Genomic DNA, 17,449 nt, shown 5'->3' on the forward strand with positions numbered 1-17,449 from the left:
AATGCAACGTAATTAAAGTTTACATTTAACTCTATTCTTACGTCTTAATTCTAGAGTAATTATATATATTATATATTTTATTTTTTATATTAAGAGATAAATATTTAAATATTTATACTTATATCTCTAAATTTATATTTACTTTTTCACAATTACATAATACAATTATAGAATTACCCAATAAATTATCAACAAACATAAAACATAATAATAAAATAAATATAATATCACATTAAAAGAATAATACATACATAAATATTATTAAAATATACTAAAATAATATTAAATTATATATGATACTAAATAAATTAGAACAATTTTATAACTCTGATAATTATTAAAATTCAATAACTTTTCACGTAATTCAAATAGCCTGTAAATTTCCTTTTTGGCTTTGTCCTTAATGTTGTAAATTTACAACTCAAAAGTTTTTCTAAAATCATAAAAACGCAAGTAGCCACCTATATAGAATATAGACCCTACATGCTCTGTGAATTCCATATATTTTATATATATATATATATATATATATATATATTATTATGGAAGATAGTAAATAGAAAGAAAGATAGTAGGAAAAAATGATTTCAGATGAAGTTTGAGACTTGAATAGAAATGAAAAAAACTTAAGATTAAAAAAATAAATATATTTGAAATATATTATTAATGTGCAGAAGACATTAAATAATGTAGAAGACATTAAATAATGTGGAATGGCATGAGAGTAATACAAATGATATTTAATTATGTTTGTTTTTTTTCTATTATGAAAAAATATCCAAAAAAACAAATTAATTTGAAATTTTTGTTATATTTCATTTTTTTTGATATTCTGATATTTTTTCGCTTCTCAAAGCTCTGATTTTTCCCAAAAAATTTAATGATGAAAACAATCATGGTATTGATATTGATACACATATAATATTTATATAATATGTTAGATGTTTTAATTATTTAACTCATTAAATGTTAAATTTTACAAATATTTATGACTATAAATCTCCTTAGACACAATAATAATACTGTTATTTGAAATATAAAACCAGATTTGAACTTTAATTGTTAAAATCATAATAATATTGTTATTTGAAATATAAAACCAGATTTGAACTTTAATTGTTAAAATCATAATGTCAAAAATATATATATATATATATATATATATATATTAATGAAAATTTACAAGCTTACAGTTTATGTTTGATATTAAATTATGATATATGATATTTATGGGTGATTGTCTAGCTTGTTAAAATTTTATTTATCAAATAAATTTTGTATGATTTTGAAGATTATGTTAGAATAATATATCTATATATATATGAAATAGAGAAAATAAATAACAATATTTTTGTTAAAATAAAATATTTTTTCATAATTTACTCTATTATTATTTAAATTTAATAAAATTATTATATTACAATATAAGTTAATATAATTAATGATTACATGAAAATTTTAAGAGGATGACGGGTTTTCTTCGAGAATAAAAATAAGTTGAAGAGAAAAATTCCAACATACATATAAAACTTGAAGCTGCCACAAGTTTAGATGGATACCGCATGTAAATGGAAAAGATAAAAATTTAAATATATTATATTTTTAATTCATAAATATTATAAAAAATTAAAATATAATAATAATAATTTAATTTTTAAATAATAAAAAAATTAAATTAAATTAATATACAAATTCTTTTTTATCTAAATAATAAAAAATTATTGTCTTTTAGGTTTTTTCACTTCTTTTAACTATTAAAATATTTTATACTTTTTAATTTAAATTTGTAACCATTTAAAAAATGTATAATTTTAATAACTAAATCCACCCACTGTACTGTCGAAGCTTACAGTAGGTCATGTGACCCACTCGCGACAATCTGTTTAAGATCCTTAATTGGTACGTTTCGTTCATATATGCGATGTGTTCTGGATTTATTATTTACATGGAATTACCCATTATGCCTCCACAAAAGCAGGATCATTAACTTCTGTACGGCAAGACATGAGATCCGACCAGGGTTGGAATTTGGATTTCTCTTTACCCATCATACGCTTTTTTATGACGTTTTGGGTTCTTATGTTCCCCGTCAAGAAACGTTATGTTTAAAATTTTGCACTTCGAGAATAATGTTCAAAGAATAAATTAACCCTTTACCAATAAATGTTTGATTATAAAATTACCCTTCAATAACATAATTATGTTAAATTTTCACATATTTATCATAAGAGAAAAAAAAAAAAACAAAATGACCATAACACACAAATGACTTATTATTTCTCGAATTTTGGTTTAAAATTGCATGGAACACTCACAATAAAGTCTTTGGAACTTGAAATCAAATATCCTTGCCCCATACATGATGACTAAGGATATCTTATGGGACATATAAGATGACCACCATAGTAAAACTATTGAATGTTATCAATAAAAACTCAAAAGTAGATTAATTAATATGGTTTATGTTATTATTTACTTAATCTAATATATACTAGTGGATTTAAAGATAAAGTACATTTTACCATATATATTTTAGCACTGCTTTGGATAATGAGATATACACTAATGTTAACAAGAATGAATACTTAGTACTTGAACCTTTTTTTAAAAAGACTAAACTTATAATAAATGGACATTGTAGATCTCCTAACATCATGTTATAGGATTTTGTTATGATTTCCTCCACTATTACATTTTTAGAGAGAAAATACTTATAAGTATTAAATGTGGTAAAAGCATGCCCGATCAAATATTTCCTTGTATTTATCACCAAACTAGTAGTAAAATCAATATATATAAACAAAAAAACCATTGTGTATTGAAGTAACATTGAATAAAACCATAAGAAACTCACTCTAAAAGGGCTCTATATAGTATCTAACTATTTTATTTTTTAGACAAAACAATTTCATTGAAAAATCAAAATAATTTTCACCTTGATGTCTTATTTAGAGACTATACCCTTTAATCTGACATGTGAATTAAAATTAAATATATTTAAATTATAATAGTTTGACAACTACAATTGTGGACGTTTCGACAAAAAGATGTTGAACATTTGAAACATGTTTATTTTTCTTATTGAAAGCATATAATTGATCCTAGGTAGATTACTTGATGGCAAATTATCTAATATAACGTTTGATTAAAAAAATAAATATATGAAACCCTAAAAGGGCACAGGAACATACTACCAACATATAGTTTTCAAATCCATCTAATAAGAGAAATTCATTTTACAGCAAATTGTTAGTTGTTTCAATCTAATGTCACAACTTACAAGTATCCAAATTATATTTCTCCAATGATATTGCAAGCAAAGAAATGCCTCAAGTTGCATGGAAGCTATGCATTAAATCTAAATAAAAATGGATATTGGATATATGTGCAAAAGAATCTCCTCATATTTAAATGCATCTTGAGAAACACAAAGGGAAAGATGATATGCCATAGTAGCAAAATGCTACAATCTAAATGTGTCACTTCTTTTACTAAATTTTTAAAAAGGTTGGTAAGATGTGGGCCACCTACCTATATGAAATGTAAATGGACAAAAAATATAATCAACATCTCATCCTCCAATATGTGGTGTAGTGGGGACTTCAATATTATAGATTTTTATTCTTTTCAGATTAATTTGAGATACAAATGCAATACCTTAACTTTAATTATACTGGATAAAAATATATCACGTTGGACTTCAAATTTGTTTTGTCACAAACATGTTTATGCTTTCTATTCTTTATATTTTTAATCTTTATCTATGTTTAATAGGTTTGGGATTAAAATAAATATATACTTTTTAAAATAATGGGGAGATCATATTTGAAAAGAATTTTCTACTCTTGTTTGCACCTAAACAAAACAAGGTGCACTCTACAATATACTCAAATTTGGATTAAGGATAATGTCAATAAGTTAAATTAAGTAACATTATTAAACTTAAAAAATTATAAATTAAGTTTACATTAAAACAAATATATCAAAATAACAAATAATTATTGTTTTTATAATTGAAATATTTTCCTATAAAATATTTTAATAAAAATAATTCGTATTTGATTTTTTGCCACTTGGTAGATCCAAGATGGATCTAAGTTGCTTCAATTATTAATTATAATTATTATTAGTTTTTTTTTTTAATTTTATCTATTTATTTTTCTAATTTTATTTTGACTAAGGAAAATGTTATAAAAGAATTACAATATCTCTACCTTGTTGGAGAGAAATTTGCTCACAAATATTTTAGAAAAGAAGGAAATCCTCGTCGTCTAAAAATATACATTGTAACAAAAAAATAGAATTTACATCAAAACAAATTTATTAAATGAAAAATTCATTACTAAAATACAATATTAAAAAGATATCCCATTTAATTGAGGTATGTTTTTTATATTGATTATTTTATTTAGGGAAGTCTATCTAAATATGTTAGAATGATTATTATTATTAATTAAATTATTTCTTATCCATTAAATGATTTTTCTTATGGTTAATTTTAATCAAAATCTAAGAGGGATTTTTAATTTTTAGAGTTTTAAATTCACTTATGTATTCAAAAATTATTTTAAATAACAAAAATTCAGCTTGAAATTCTAATTAAAAAACACTAATTCTCATAATCATTCATGTAAATATTTTAATTTAAATATAGTCAAAATTGGCTTATGCTCCAAATCTCACCTAACAACACAAAAATGAAAATCTTACTTGAAATACAACTCCACACAATCAATTATTCATTACTTCTTGAAAATACCAATGTTCAAATAAATCAAATTCCTTTTAAACCCAACCTCCACTAAAACCCATCCACTAAAAGCCCAAAAACAGTGCTCCTCGAGCTAATTTGCATTACATCTGCCAAAAACAACAAAACATAAACCAAAAATCCACCAAAATCCTCTTGTGCAATTTGAATGACAAAATAATGTGCGAAAACAAAGATAAAAGCAAGTGAGATTTACTTTAGGTTTTCCTGGACGCCTTTCCCACAAGAATTATCACTTACAATAGGACCATGACAAAAACATACACCAAACGGAAGTCATGGAAAGGTGAGATACGAACGTTACAGGATGGCTTGCTGGAGGCCAGACAAGTGGCCATATCGAGGAGAACAAACGCCTGGAAACTCAGTCTACTACCTTTGCTTCCGATTTTTTCAATGGGTATTAATGACGTTTTGAGCAAAATGTTAACCGTCAAAAATACGTTTTGAACCTTTCCAAACACGTTTAAAAAAAGTTCTTTAAAAATTTCTAACCGTCAAATACGTTCAAAAGGCTTTATGACGGGCAAAATGCCCGTCAAATTCCATCCTTGGATCCGACCGATTTTCACAGGCTAATGTTTACGTTTTACACACGACACGCTTTTGTGTGGTAAAAGCAATATAGTTTTTTATTTAATTTAACATAGTTCACAGGCTAATGTTTACGTTTTACACACGATACGCTTTTGTGTGGTAAAAGCAATATAGTTTTTTATTTAATTTAATATAGAAAGAAGAAATAAATTATTTTAATATCTATAAGATTAAATATAGTTTATGAGACTTAAAGAATGTTTTTTCATGTGTTTGATGTATTCGGCTTTTTTCTGTGAAGCTTCACAATAAATGTTTTTAGATTCTCGATAAACTCCTAGCTAAATAGATTATCCCAACAGCTAGTTGCGAGCATATTTGGATAACTTTCCTTGTTTTACCCATGGTCAGTGGATGCCAGCTATGTCCACGTAAAGACTAGAGCTATCCCAAGAGCTAGTTGCGAGCCACGTAAAGACGAGCTATCCCAAGAGCTAGTTGCCAGCCATGTAAAGACTAGAGCTATCCCAAGAGCTAGTTGCGAGCATATTTGGATAACTTTCCTCGTTTTACCCATGGTCAGTGGATGCCGGCTATAACTTTCCTTGTTTTACCCATGGTCAGTGGATGCCGGCTACCTCCACTTAAAGACAAATAACTTTCCCTGTTTTACCCGTGGTCTTTCCCTGTTTTACCCATGGTCAGTGGATGTAGGCTACGTCTTCCCTGTTTTACCCGTGGTCAGTGAATGTCGGCTACATCCACGTAAAGACGGATAACTTTCCCTGTTTTACCTGTGGTCAGTGGATGCCAGACGGATAACTTTCCCTGTTTTCAGCTACGTCCACGTAAAGACAGATAACTTTCCCTGTTTTACCCGTGGTCAGTGGATGCCAGACGGATAACTTTCCCTGTTTTACCTGTGGTCAGTGGATACCGGCTACGTCCACATAAAGACGGATAACCTTCCCTGTTTTACCCGTGGTCAGTGGATGTCGGCTACGTCCACATAAAGACGGATAACTTTCCCTGTTTTACCCGTGGTCAGTGGATGTCGGCTACATCCATGTAAAGACTGGAGCTGATCTCTAGTCAGTGGATGCCAGCTACGTCCACATAAAGACGGATAACTTTCCCTGTTTTACCCGTGGTCAGTGGATGCCGACTACGTCCACATAAAGACGGATAACTTTCCCTGTTTTACCCGTGTCACACCCTCATATACATATACATAAAATAATAAAAAAAAAATTAAAATGGCATAAATGGTAACTCTATTATTCCATATAGACCGTTCCCTTACGCATTACTGCATGTCAATTTATGTGCTATATTAACCTATGCCTTACCGCATGCTAGTTTATATGCTGCGTTGGTTTTATATGCTGCATGGTGGATTGGGTTATGGTTGGTCGTATGATATTGTTTTTAACTCTAAACTCACCAACCCCTCAGTACGTGGCTTATATTAAATTGGCGCGGAGATTTTTGGTCCGGCCGCAGTCTCTGCCGGCGCCGAGTCATCGGTTGCCTTTATGGTTCTGGTCCACACTTTGGCAGGTGGCATGGCTTACCCGCTTGGCCATGTGACACCTCGGGCTCCGTCTTCTCGACCTCCCCGCTCCAGTTTCCCGCGCTGCATCAACGACCGAGATTTACACCTCAGATCGAAGGGCTGGGGTAAGCCCAAGGGTATTAGGTTAATACTTAAACCCACAGGAGCAAGCCTGGGGTTCATTTGCTCCACAAGGCCGACTCCACTCTGGTTCTCAGACACCGGTTCGAATCCTCCAGTGCCGTCCTCGAATCCTGTTGGCCTTCCGGATGCCGTGGTATGCTCATCGGAAACTTGCACAGGTAATGTATTACCACTGCTTGCATGTTCATCTGCTACCATTTTTGTTATTCGCACTCAGAGTTAAGTTTGTTTGCCCGTTTTAGAAGTTCTTACTAATTTTGTTTTCCCTTTGCTGGTAGTGCATGCAGATGGGTCCGCTCGAGCCCTTTTGACAGCATAACCTCAACGCCTCGGCTCCCTCGGCAAATTACAGGTAGGGGTTACCTCTTTTTTTATTTTTCCTCCTGGGTGCGAGAGCTCTAAGGCTCCTTCGACCCTAATATATCCATATTTGTGATTATTGCAGTCCGTCTTCCTGATGCTGGTTTTCTCTCGTTTTCGTTCTGATGAGGTGTTTCCCGAGGGAATCCTCACGGCTTATATGGATTTTAATTGTTAGGCTTAAAGCCATGTCCGGCTCTGGTGAGATATGATACACGGCGGAACTTATGTGTTCGATTTCATTTGACTGTGAATTAATTTTGGATATTTCTACCCATTTCGGGATCTTGGGCACTGATGCCTCTGTACTTAATTTAATGGCAACTGTACATGAGCTGGCTGTAATGCCAAACTTGTTGGTTAGCGGGACCAGTCTATACATTTTTGTGTTTTCAGTTGTATATATAAATGTTTACATTTTCAAGGTTATATTATCTGAGTTCTTGCCTAATTTGCATTCGAAGATTGTTACTCTGTCTGAGCCCCCTTCTGGGTTGCTTGCGTTTTGAACATTATTAACATGGTTCGCTGTTATCATTGTTTGCTAATGGTTATCCGCCTCCGGCTATGGTTCAGCTGTCCGCCTCTGTGACGGCAGGATTCTTTCAAGTTTACTTATATTTTGTTAATAGTTTTCGAAGTAAATAGAACCATTACCTCCGTATAATTTTGTCATTGAATAGTTCGGTTATTTGATGTTCTCGGCTCGGTCTATATAATAGCGCCATATTTCTTTCCCTTTCTTGTAGAGGTTGGATTATAACACATGTAAGCGTTTACTTGGAAGCATGTACAGGTTCTTTGTTTTTGATATGGGTTACTCTGGAGAAAATTCCTCACAGCCGTGCTCACCGTTGCGGTTGCGCATTCTCTGAGTTGTTTAACCCTAATATGAACACTGTTTGATGCCTCGTTTTTGTTAATCTGTATTTGTTGATTCCTCTGTTGACTGTAAGCTTCGAACATTACTTTTAACGGCATTGATTGTATCTGGTTACCGTATAGTTCCACCATCTCATGCGATTGCAGAGTTTGTTTTCTTTTCCTGAAACGATATGTTAAATTTCCGATTTTCGACAGTCTCTTGTAACTTAAAGTAGGTTCATCTCCTTTCTGTCGATGTTTAAGAAAAGATTTATGGCCGGCATTCCTTGCACAGGCTCAAAATGTCTCTGATGTTACTTTCGGTACATTAACAGCTGGTTAAGTTCTATGGCATTCTGGCTGCTTGTCTCGTTATATGCATTTTCTTAACTTGAGACCACCTCTGTCTCTCTGTTTGTTTCTTACTAGGTCTATCGAATAATGGTCTGTTATTTAAGTTAAACTACCACCTGTTTAACTATATTAACATCATGATAGTCTGTCATTTAAGTTAAACTACCACCTGTTTAACTATATTAACATCATGATAGTAATTAAAGAAATGGAACACACAGTTATCCCTTGACTACTATAAGTCCACTGTGCATTCAACATTCATTATTCATTTAAATTCTCTGCAGTATGAATTCGTACCTGGTTCGCCAGTGTCGTGAATAGGTACTTTAGTAAATTCACCTGCATTCCAAATCTGCTCTTCCACCCAACCATGAGATCCATCTATAAGACTGGATTCTCCCCCCGAGCCATCTTGCAGGCCTTCAGCCCTCAACAAGATATGTGCACCTTGTGCCTGGTTATCTGGTCCTCACCAGACTTAACCAGTTTTCTCTTGTATTTTCCTTTTTCCTTTTCTCTCTGGAAAAAGATCCTTCTGTCTGTCCCAACAGCACAGAACTTCCTCCCCACTACCAGGACTTTTCCTGTTTGGGAGGGTAGTTTCAATCAGTTATTACAACTGACTTCTTTCTTTGAAATCCTCCTTTAAGAGGCTGCCAGCATTTCAAGAAAAATATTTAAATTTCTCAATAAAGTAGTATATCAGAGTTTTGTTTTTTTCTTAAAATAAAACAACAACTACCACACTATCTTTTACCATAGTAAAATTCCACATTTACATCTTCTGGGGTCATTACATCTCCCCCTCCTGTGATTGGACATCGTCCCGATGTCTGTTTCCCCTAAACAAGTTCGGGTAAGCTTCTTTAAGGAGTTCCTCATCCTCCCAAGTGGCCTCATCAGGCCCATAGTGCTGCCACTGCACTTTAGCTTGGGAAATAACCCGCTTCCGCAGCCGCACTTCTCTCCGGTCGAGAATGTTCAGTGGTTCGACCAGAACCTCGCCTTCCGGCTCGACCTGCAACCAACAACAGGTCTAGTTATTTCCTTGTTTGAGGTCAAAGCTTAGCTAGAACAACCAGATTAATTCTTACCCGAACATCTTGCCATTGGATCACATGTTTAGGATCGTAGACGTATTTTTTTAGTACAGAAACGTGGAAAACATTGTGGATCTTAATATGACTTGGCAGGGCGAGTTGATAAGCTACTGGCCCCACTCTTGCCAAGATTTGAAAAGGTCCAAAATAGCGAGGGGCAAGTTTGGCACACCCACTCCACTGCAAGGTACTCCTTCTGGCTTGAATTCTTACAAAAACATGGTCTCCGACCTGAAATTCCTTGAACCTTCTCTTCCGGTCTGCAAAACTTTTTTGTCTGTCCTGGGCAGCCTTTAAGTTGGTACGCACCCTTTTCACCATGTCTTCCATTTCCTTGAGCATTTCTGGGCCAAATCTTAATCTATCCTCAGGTCCACCCCAACTTGAGGGTGTGCGGCACTTCCGCCCATACAGGACCTCAAAGGGACTCAGCTGTGTTGACGTGTGATACCCATTATTATACGCGAATTCAACCAGGTGGAGATATTCCTCCCATTGGGTCGGTTTCAGCATTACACATGCTCTCAACATGTCCTCCACCACCTGGTTCACTCGTTCCGTTTGGCCATCGGTCTGGGGATGATAGGCTGTGCTAAAGTTCAGCTGTGTTCCCAGTTCAGCAAACAATGTTCTCCAAAAAGTTGATGTGAACTTGACATCACGATCAGATATTATTACCTTCGGAAGTCCATGCAATTTGAACACATTTTGCATGAAAATATGAGCAATTTGCACAGCCTTATACGTGGACTGTACAGGTATGAAGTGTGCTGCCTTACTCAGCTTATCTACCACCACCATAATGGAATCATTATTTTTCTTTGTTCGAGGCAACCCGGTTATAAAATCCATGGAAATAGTTTCCCATTTCCATTCCGGAATGGGTAAGGGTTGTAGCAGCCCTGCTGGATGCAAATGCTCCGCCTTAATCTATTGACATTCCAGGCATCGCGCCAGGTATTCAGCTACATTCTTCTTCATTCCTGGCCAATAGTATTCCTTCCGAAGTGCGGTGACCATTTTTTGGTATCCTGGGTGCCCGGTGTAGTGGCTGATGTGAAATTCGTCCAGAATCAGTTTTCTAAGACTATCTTCATAAGGTACATACAGCCTTTTATTAAAATACAGCATTCCGACATCATCTAATTCATATCCCTACTGTGTTTCCCTACCAGAAAGTTGTTGTACCTGCTGTTTAATTTGCTGATAATCAGCATCTTGATCAGCTGCTATTTTTATCTTTTCAAGTAAGGTATTCTACCATCTACTGACCGAAATTTTGCACAAGCACTGCACCTTTCAACTCAATGCGTCAGCTACCCGGTTCTCCTTTCCTTTTAAGTGTTTAATCTCAAAATCAAACCCACTTAGGAAGTCCGCCCAACGAGCTTGCCTTGTATTTAAGGTGGGTTGGATGAAATAGTTTGTTAGACTATGATGCTCTGTTAACAACATAAATTTTCTTCCCAAGAGGTAATGTCGCCACATCTTCAGTGCATGAATAACGGCTGCCAACTCCAAGTCGTAGGCAGAGTATTTCTGCTCATGTTCCTTTAGTTTCCTTGATTCGTATGCAATTACTCTTCCTTCCTGCATCAACACTCCTCCCACACCCTCTTTACTTGCGTCAGTACAAACCACGTAATCCTTATTAGGATCAGCTATACTCAAAATGGGTGCGGTGGTGAGTAAGTGTTTAAGCTGCTCAAAGCTCCGCTGACACTCTGGGGTCCATTTGAATACCTTCCCTTTCTTTTGTAAGGAGGTGATAGGGTATGCTACCCTTGAAAAACCTTCCACAAACCTTCTATAATAGCCAGCTAGCCCCATAAAGGACCTAATATCTGCCACGTCCTTTGGTATGGGCCATTCCATTATGGTCCTTATTTTCTCAGGATCTACTGCAATCCCCTCCTTGGTGATTATATGGCCTAAGTATTGTATCTCTTCCCGGAAGAAATCACACTTACTAAACTTAGCATATAACTGATGTTCCCACAGAGTTTGTAGCACTACTCTAAGATGTTCCTCATGCTCCTCCCTCGATCGGGAGTAGATCAGAATATCGTCAATAAATATCAGCACAAATTTATCCAAGAACCTGTGAAACACACTGTTCATCAAACACATAAAGGTAGCAGGTGCATTGGTCAGACCGAAAGGTAGCACCACAAACTCGTAATGCCCATACCGTGTTCTGAAAGCTGTCTTAGCGATATCTTCCTCTTTGATTCTAATCTGATGATAACCAGACCGCAAATCGATCTTAGAGAACACCGTTGCCCCCTTCACTTGATCGAAAAGTTCATCAATCCGGGGCAAAGGATATTTATTTTTGATCGTGAGCTTATTCAGCTGACGATAGTCAATACACATCCGAAGAGTTCCATCTTTCTTTTTGACAAATAACACTGGGGCTCCCCATGGTGATACACTGGGACGGATGTAATTTTTGTCTAGCAGCTCCTGCAGTTGCATTTTTAATTCTGTTAATTCTGGTACGCTCATTCGGTATGGTGCCCGTGACACGGGTGCTGCCCCCGGGGTCAGTTCGATGGTAAAGTCCACATCTCTTTTAGGTGGTAATCCCGGTACTTCCTCTGGAAAAACATCTGCAAATTCTTGCACCACTGGAATGTTGTCCAGCGTAGCGGTTTTATCCTTCTGATTTGCGTAGCCCACCTGAATAGCATAAATCTGACATTTCTTTTTGATGCATTTAGCTAACTGAGACGCTGTGATGGGTCGGATCCGTACGGGATGCTTGATCCCTTGCAGTTCTTGCTGCTCACCAAGATCATTCTTATAGTAAATGGTTTTAGTCTTGCAATTTACTAATGACCAGTGTTTCTCCAGCCAATCCATCCCAATCAGGATGTCATATGAACCCAAGGGTAGTACGTTCAGATCCACAACTATTGGCTGTCCTGCTACGGTTAAAGAGCAATTATTTATTTTTGCCAAGACCCGTCTCTTGGCTCCCGTAGCTAGTTGGACCAACCACGGATTTCTGAATTTTTCAGATTGTAACTTACACTGTTCTACTATCTTTGGGCTAATATAACTTAAAGTAGCTCCTGGATCAATGAGAACAGCTATAGAAAAGTTTGAGATTTTACCTTCAAATTCCACCATAGTCGGCTGGTATTCCGCTTGGCGATCATCCAAGGCTGCGTTAATCCTTGGTACACTACGTGCCACATCCCCAACGGTCGATGCTTCGTGAATCTGGGATATCTGGTCCGTACCCTTTCGCTGTGGGCAGTTTTTAACATAGTGAGGTCCTCCACAGCCCCAGCATTGAACTGGAGGTCTGGTCATTCCTTCACCTTCTGGCCTAACAGGCTGTTCACTTACTCTAGTCTCACTTGTTGGCCTAGCTCGGGGCGCACTTCTTGCTACAGTTCTGCTGTTCAATCCTTTACCAGCTCCCTTACCACCATTACTGCGACCTCCTTTGCTGTTTCCGACAATCCGACTACTCCTTCTTTCATTCCATCTTTTATTTGAAGCATCCCCCTTCTGTTTATTCTGCTGGTAACAGATCCTTGCTTTGCGGATAGCCTCATCCATTGTCCTAGGATTGTCAAACTCAATCCTTTCTCTTATATATGAAGGTAAGCTGCTCACAAACCTTTGCACCTTGGCTTTTTCCTCCTTAATATAGGGTACATAACGTAGCAGAGAAGTAAAACGATTAATGAATTCGTCCATAGTCTGCTGCCCCAGCCGTAAATCATGGAATTCTCTTGCCTTTTCATCGTAGAAGCGCTCGGTCAGGTATCTCTCTTTGAAGTATTTCTGAAACTTCTCCCATGTGATGGTCCGTTCACTTACCCCCTTGACAATCTTGATTTCCTCCCACCACAGGGTTGCTTTACCTTGTAACTGGAAAATAGCCAGTCGCGCCTTCAAGTTATGATCATACTCATACAACTGAAAATATTTGTTCATGTTTATTAGCCATGCTTCAGCCGCTTCTTCCTGTTCCCCATCAAAATGTGGGGGTTTAATTTTTCGAAACTCTCCCTGCAGCTCCATCCTCTGACGTTTTGAAGTTTGCTGTTCTGGTACATTATCAGAATGGTCCTCCTTACCTTCTGAATTTTCAGGTCCAATTTGATAGTCTTGTTCTTCTGTCATCTTCTGCTGTTCCGCACTGGGATTAGATAAGGGTGGGTTCTGCCTGTCCGACAAACTCTTCAGAATTCTCTCTTGTTCCACCGTCAAGCGCGCGTTGTCTTCTCGTAATCGTGCCATCTCATTTTTCAACTCCTGAACAGTTTCCAGTATTGCGAGATTGGTACTTCGTGTTTCCTCGCCCAACTGTACCCACAGCTCTGGGTTTTCCCGAGGGGCGCTGCCGGCTCCTTGCATTTCACTTCTTTTTCCTAGCTAACTATTAGCTGTTATGTTCCTGTATCTCACCCCTAAAATAGACAGAAACAACAGTTAATTGATTTATTAACTTTCTATACATATGTATGGTGTAATTTTCTGCACAGTGAAACATGTCGTTCCTGAGGCCACAGTGTTGAAACTGGGCTCTGATACCAATTTGTCACACCCTCATATACATATACATAAAATAATAATAAAAAAAAAAAAATGGCATAAATGGTAACTCTATTATTCCATATATACCGTTCCCTTACGCATTACTGCATGTCAATTTATGTGCTATATTAACCTATGCCTTACCGCATGCTAGTTTATATGCTGCGTTGGTTTTATATGCTGCACGGTGGATTGGGTTATGGTTGGTCGTATGATATTGTTTTTAACTCTCAACTCACCAACCCCTCAGTACGTGGCTTATATTAAATTGGCGCGGAGATTTTTGGTCCGACTGCAGTCTCTGCCGGCGTCGAGTCATCGGTTGCCTTTATGGTTCTGGTCCACACTTTGGCAGGTGGCATGGCTTACCCGCTTGGCCATGTGACACCTCAGGCTCCGTCTTCTCGACCTCCCCGCTCCAGTTTCCCGCGCTGCATCAACGGCCGAGATTTACACCTCAGATCGAAGGGCTGGGGTAAGCCCAAGGGTATTAGGTTAATACTTAAACCCACAGGAGCAAGCCTGGCGTTCATTTGCTCCACACGGCCGACTCCACTCTGGTTCTCAGACACCGGTTCGAATCCTCCAGTGCCGTCCTCGAACCTGTTGGCCTTCCGATGCCATGGTATGCTCATCGGAAACTTGCACAGGTAATGTATTACCACTGCTTGCATGTTCATCTGCTACCATTTTTGTTATTCGCACACTGAGTTAAGTTTGTTTGCCCGTTTTAGAAGTTCTTACTAATTTTGTTTTCCCTTTGCTGGTAGTGCATGCAGATGGGTTCGCTCGAGCCCTTTTGACAGCATAATCTCAACGCCTCGGCTCCCTCAGCAAATTACAGGTAGGGGTTACCTCTTGTTTTGTTTTTCCTCCTGGGTGCGAGAGCTCTAAGGCTCCTTCGACCCTAATATATCCATATTTGTGATTATTGCAGTCCGTCTTCCTGATGTTGGTTTTCTCTCGTTTTCGTTCTGATGAGGTGTTTCCCGAGGGAATCCTCACGGCTTATATGGATTTTAATTGTCAGGCTTAAAGCCATGTCCGACTCTGGTGAGATATGATACACGGCGGAACTTATGTGTTCGATTTCATTTGACTGTGAATTAATTTTGGATATTTCTACCCATTTCGGGATCTTGGGCACTGATGCCTCTGTACTTAATTTAATGGCAACTGTACATGAGCTGGCTATAATGCCAAACTTGTTGGTTAGCGGGACCAGTCTATACATTTTTGTGTTTTCAGTTGTATATATAAATGTTTACATTTTCAGGGTTATATTATCTGAGTTCTTGCCTAATTTGCATTCGAAGATTGTTACTCTGTCTGAGCCCCCTTCTGGGTTGCTTGCGTTTTGAACATTATTAACATGGTTCGCTGTTATCATTGTTTGCTAATGGTTATCCACCTCCGGCTATGGTTCAGCTGTCCGCCTCTGTGACGGAAGGATTCTTTCAAGTTTACTTATATTTTGTTAATAGTTTTCGAAGTAAATAGAACCATTACCTCCGTATAATTTTGTCATTGAATAGTTCGGTTATTTGATGTTCTCGGCTCGGTCTATACAATAGCGCCATATTTCTTTCCCTTTCTTGTAGAGGTTGGATTATAACACATGTAAGGGTTTACTTGGAAGCATGTACAGGTTCTTTGTTTTTGATATGGGTTACTCCGGAGAAAATTCCTCACAGCTGTGCTCACCGCTGCGGTTGCGCATTCTCTGAGTTGTTTAACCCTAATATGAACATTGTTTGATGCCTCGTTTTTGTTAATCTGTATTTGTTGATTCCTCTGTTGACTGTAAGCTTCGAACATTACTTTTAACGGCATTGATTGTATCTGGTTACCGTATAGTTCCACCATCTCATGCGATTGCAGAGTTTGTTTTCTTTTCCTGAAACGATATGTTAAATTTCCGATTTTCGACAGTCTATTGTAAATTAAAGTAGGTTCATCTCCTTTCTGTCAATGTTTAAGAAAAGATTTATGGCCGGCATTCCTTGCACAGGCTCAAAATGTCTCTGATGTTACTTTCGGTACATTAACAGCTGGTTAAGTTCTATGGCATTCTGGCTGCTTTTCTCGTTATATGCATTTTCTTAACTTGAGACCACCTCTGTCTCTCTGTTTGTTTCTTACTAGGTCTATCGAATAATGGTCTATTATTTAAGTTAAACTACCACCTGTTTAACTATATTAACATCATGATAGTTTGTCATTTAAGTTAAACTACCACCTGTTTAACTATATTAACATCATGATAGTAATTAAAGAAATGGAACACACAGTTATCCCTTGACTACTATAAGTCCACTGTGCATTCAACATTCATTATTCATTTAAATTCTCTGCAGTATGAATTCGTACCTGGTTCGCCAGTGTCATGAATAGGTACTTTAGTAAATTCACCTGCATTCCAAATCTGCTCTTCCACCCAACCATGAGATCCATCTATAAGACTGGATTCTCCCCTCGAGCCATCTTGCAGGCCTTCAGCCCTCAACAAGATATGTGCACCTTGTGCCTAGTTATCTGGTCCTCACCAGACTTAACTAGTTTTCTCTTGCATTTTCCTTTTTCCTTTTCTCTCTGGAAAAAGATCTTTCTGTCTGTCCCAACAGCACAGAACTTCCTCCCCACTACCAGGACTTTTCCTGTTTGGGAGGGTAGTTTCAATCAGTTATTACAACTGACTTCTTTCTTTGAAATCCTCCTTTAAGAGGCTGTCAGCATTTCAAGAAAAATATTTAAATTTCTCAATAAAGTAGTATATCACAGTTTTGTTTTTTTCTTAAAATAAAACAACAACTACCACACTATCTTTTACCATAGTAAAATTCCACATTTACATCTTCTGGGGTCATTACAACCCATGGCCAGTGGATGCCGGCTACATCCACATAAAGACGGATAACTTTCCCTGTTTTACCCGTGGTCAGTGGATGCCGGCTATGTCCACGTAAAGACTAGAGCTGATCTCTAGTTGGCCATCACGACCTGACCCCAAGGACTTTCGGGGAGAATTGACCCGGTGACCTCCCGAACTGTTAGGCACTGACTTGACCAGTTGGGCTAACCCTTGGGGCTGATAACTTTCCCTGTTGTCTTTGAAGGCCTCACATTCTAAAATGAAATGTTTTTTGTTTCCACTTTTCCTGAAGAACAAAAAATGCATACTCTTTCCTCCCAAACTTCTTTTGG

General features: G+C 36.9%; 1 protein-coding gene across 1 annotated transcript in view; it reads left to right on the forward strand.

Moving 5' to 3' along the window:
• LOC149216999 (cysteine-rich receptor-like protein kinase 15) overlaps positions 1–6,380 on the forward strand; it is a 58,880-nt gene extending 52,500 nt beyond the window's left edge. The window contains exons 10-11 of the mRNA XM_089390105.1: positions 6,113–6,190; positions 6,298–6,380. Of these exons, the coding sequence (XP_089246231.1) occupies positions 6,113–6,190; positions 6,298–6,380 (161 nt within the window). The remainder of the gene's footprint in view (positions 1–6,112; positions 6,191–6,297) is intronic.
• Positions 6,381–17,449: the final 11,069 nt, after the last annotated feature.

The sequence above is a fragment of the Pinus tabuliformis genome, chromosome 1_1, assembly GCF_031772625.1.
Source record: "Pinus tabuliformis cultivar Carrire ecotype Pingquan chromosome 1_1, CPIR1, whole genome shotgun sequence".
Classification (NCBI taxonomy): Eukaryota; Viridiplantae; Streptophyta; class Pinopsida; order Pinales; family Pinaceae; genus Pinus; species Pinus tabuliformis.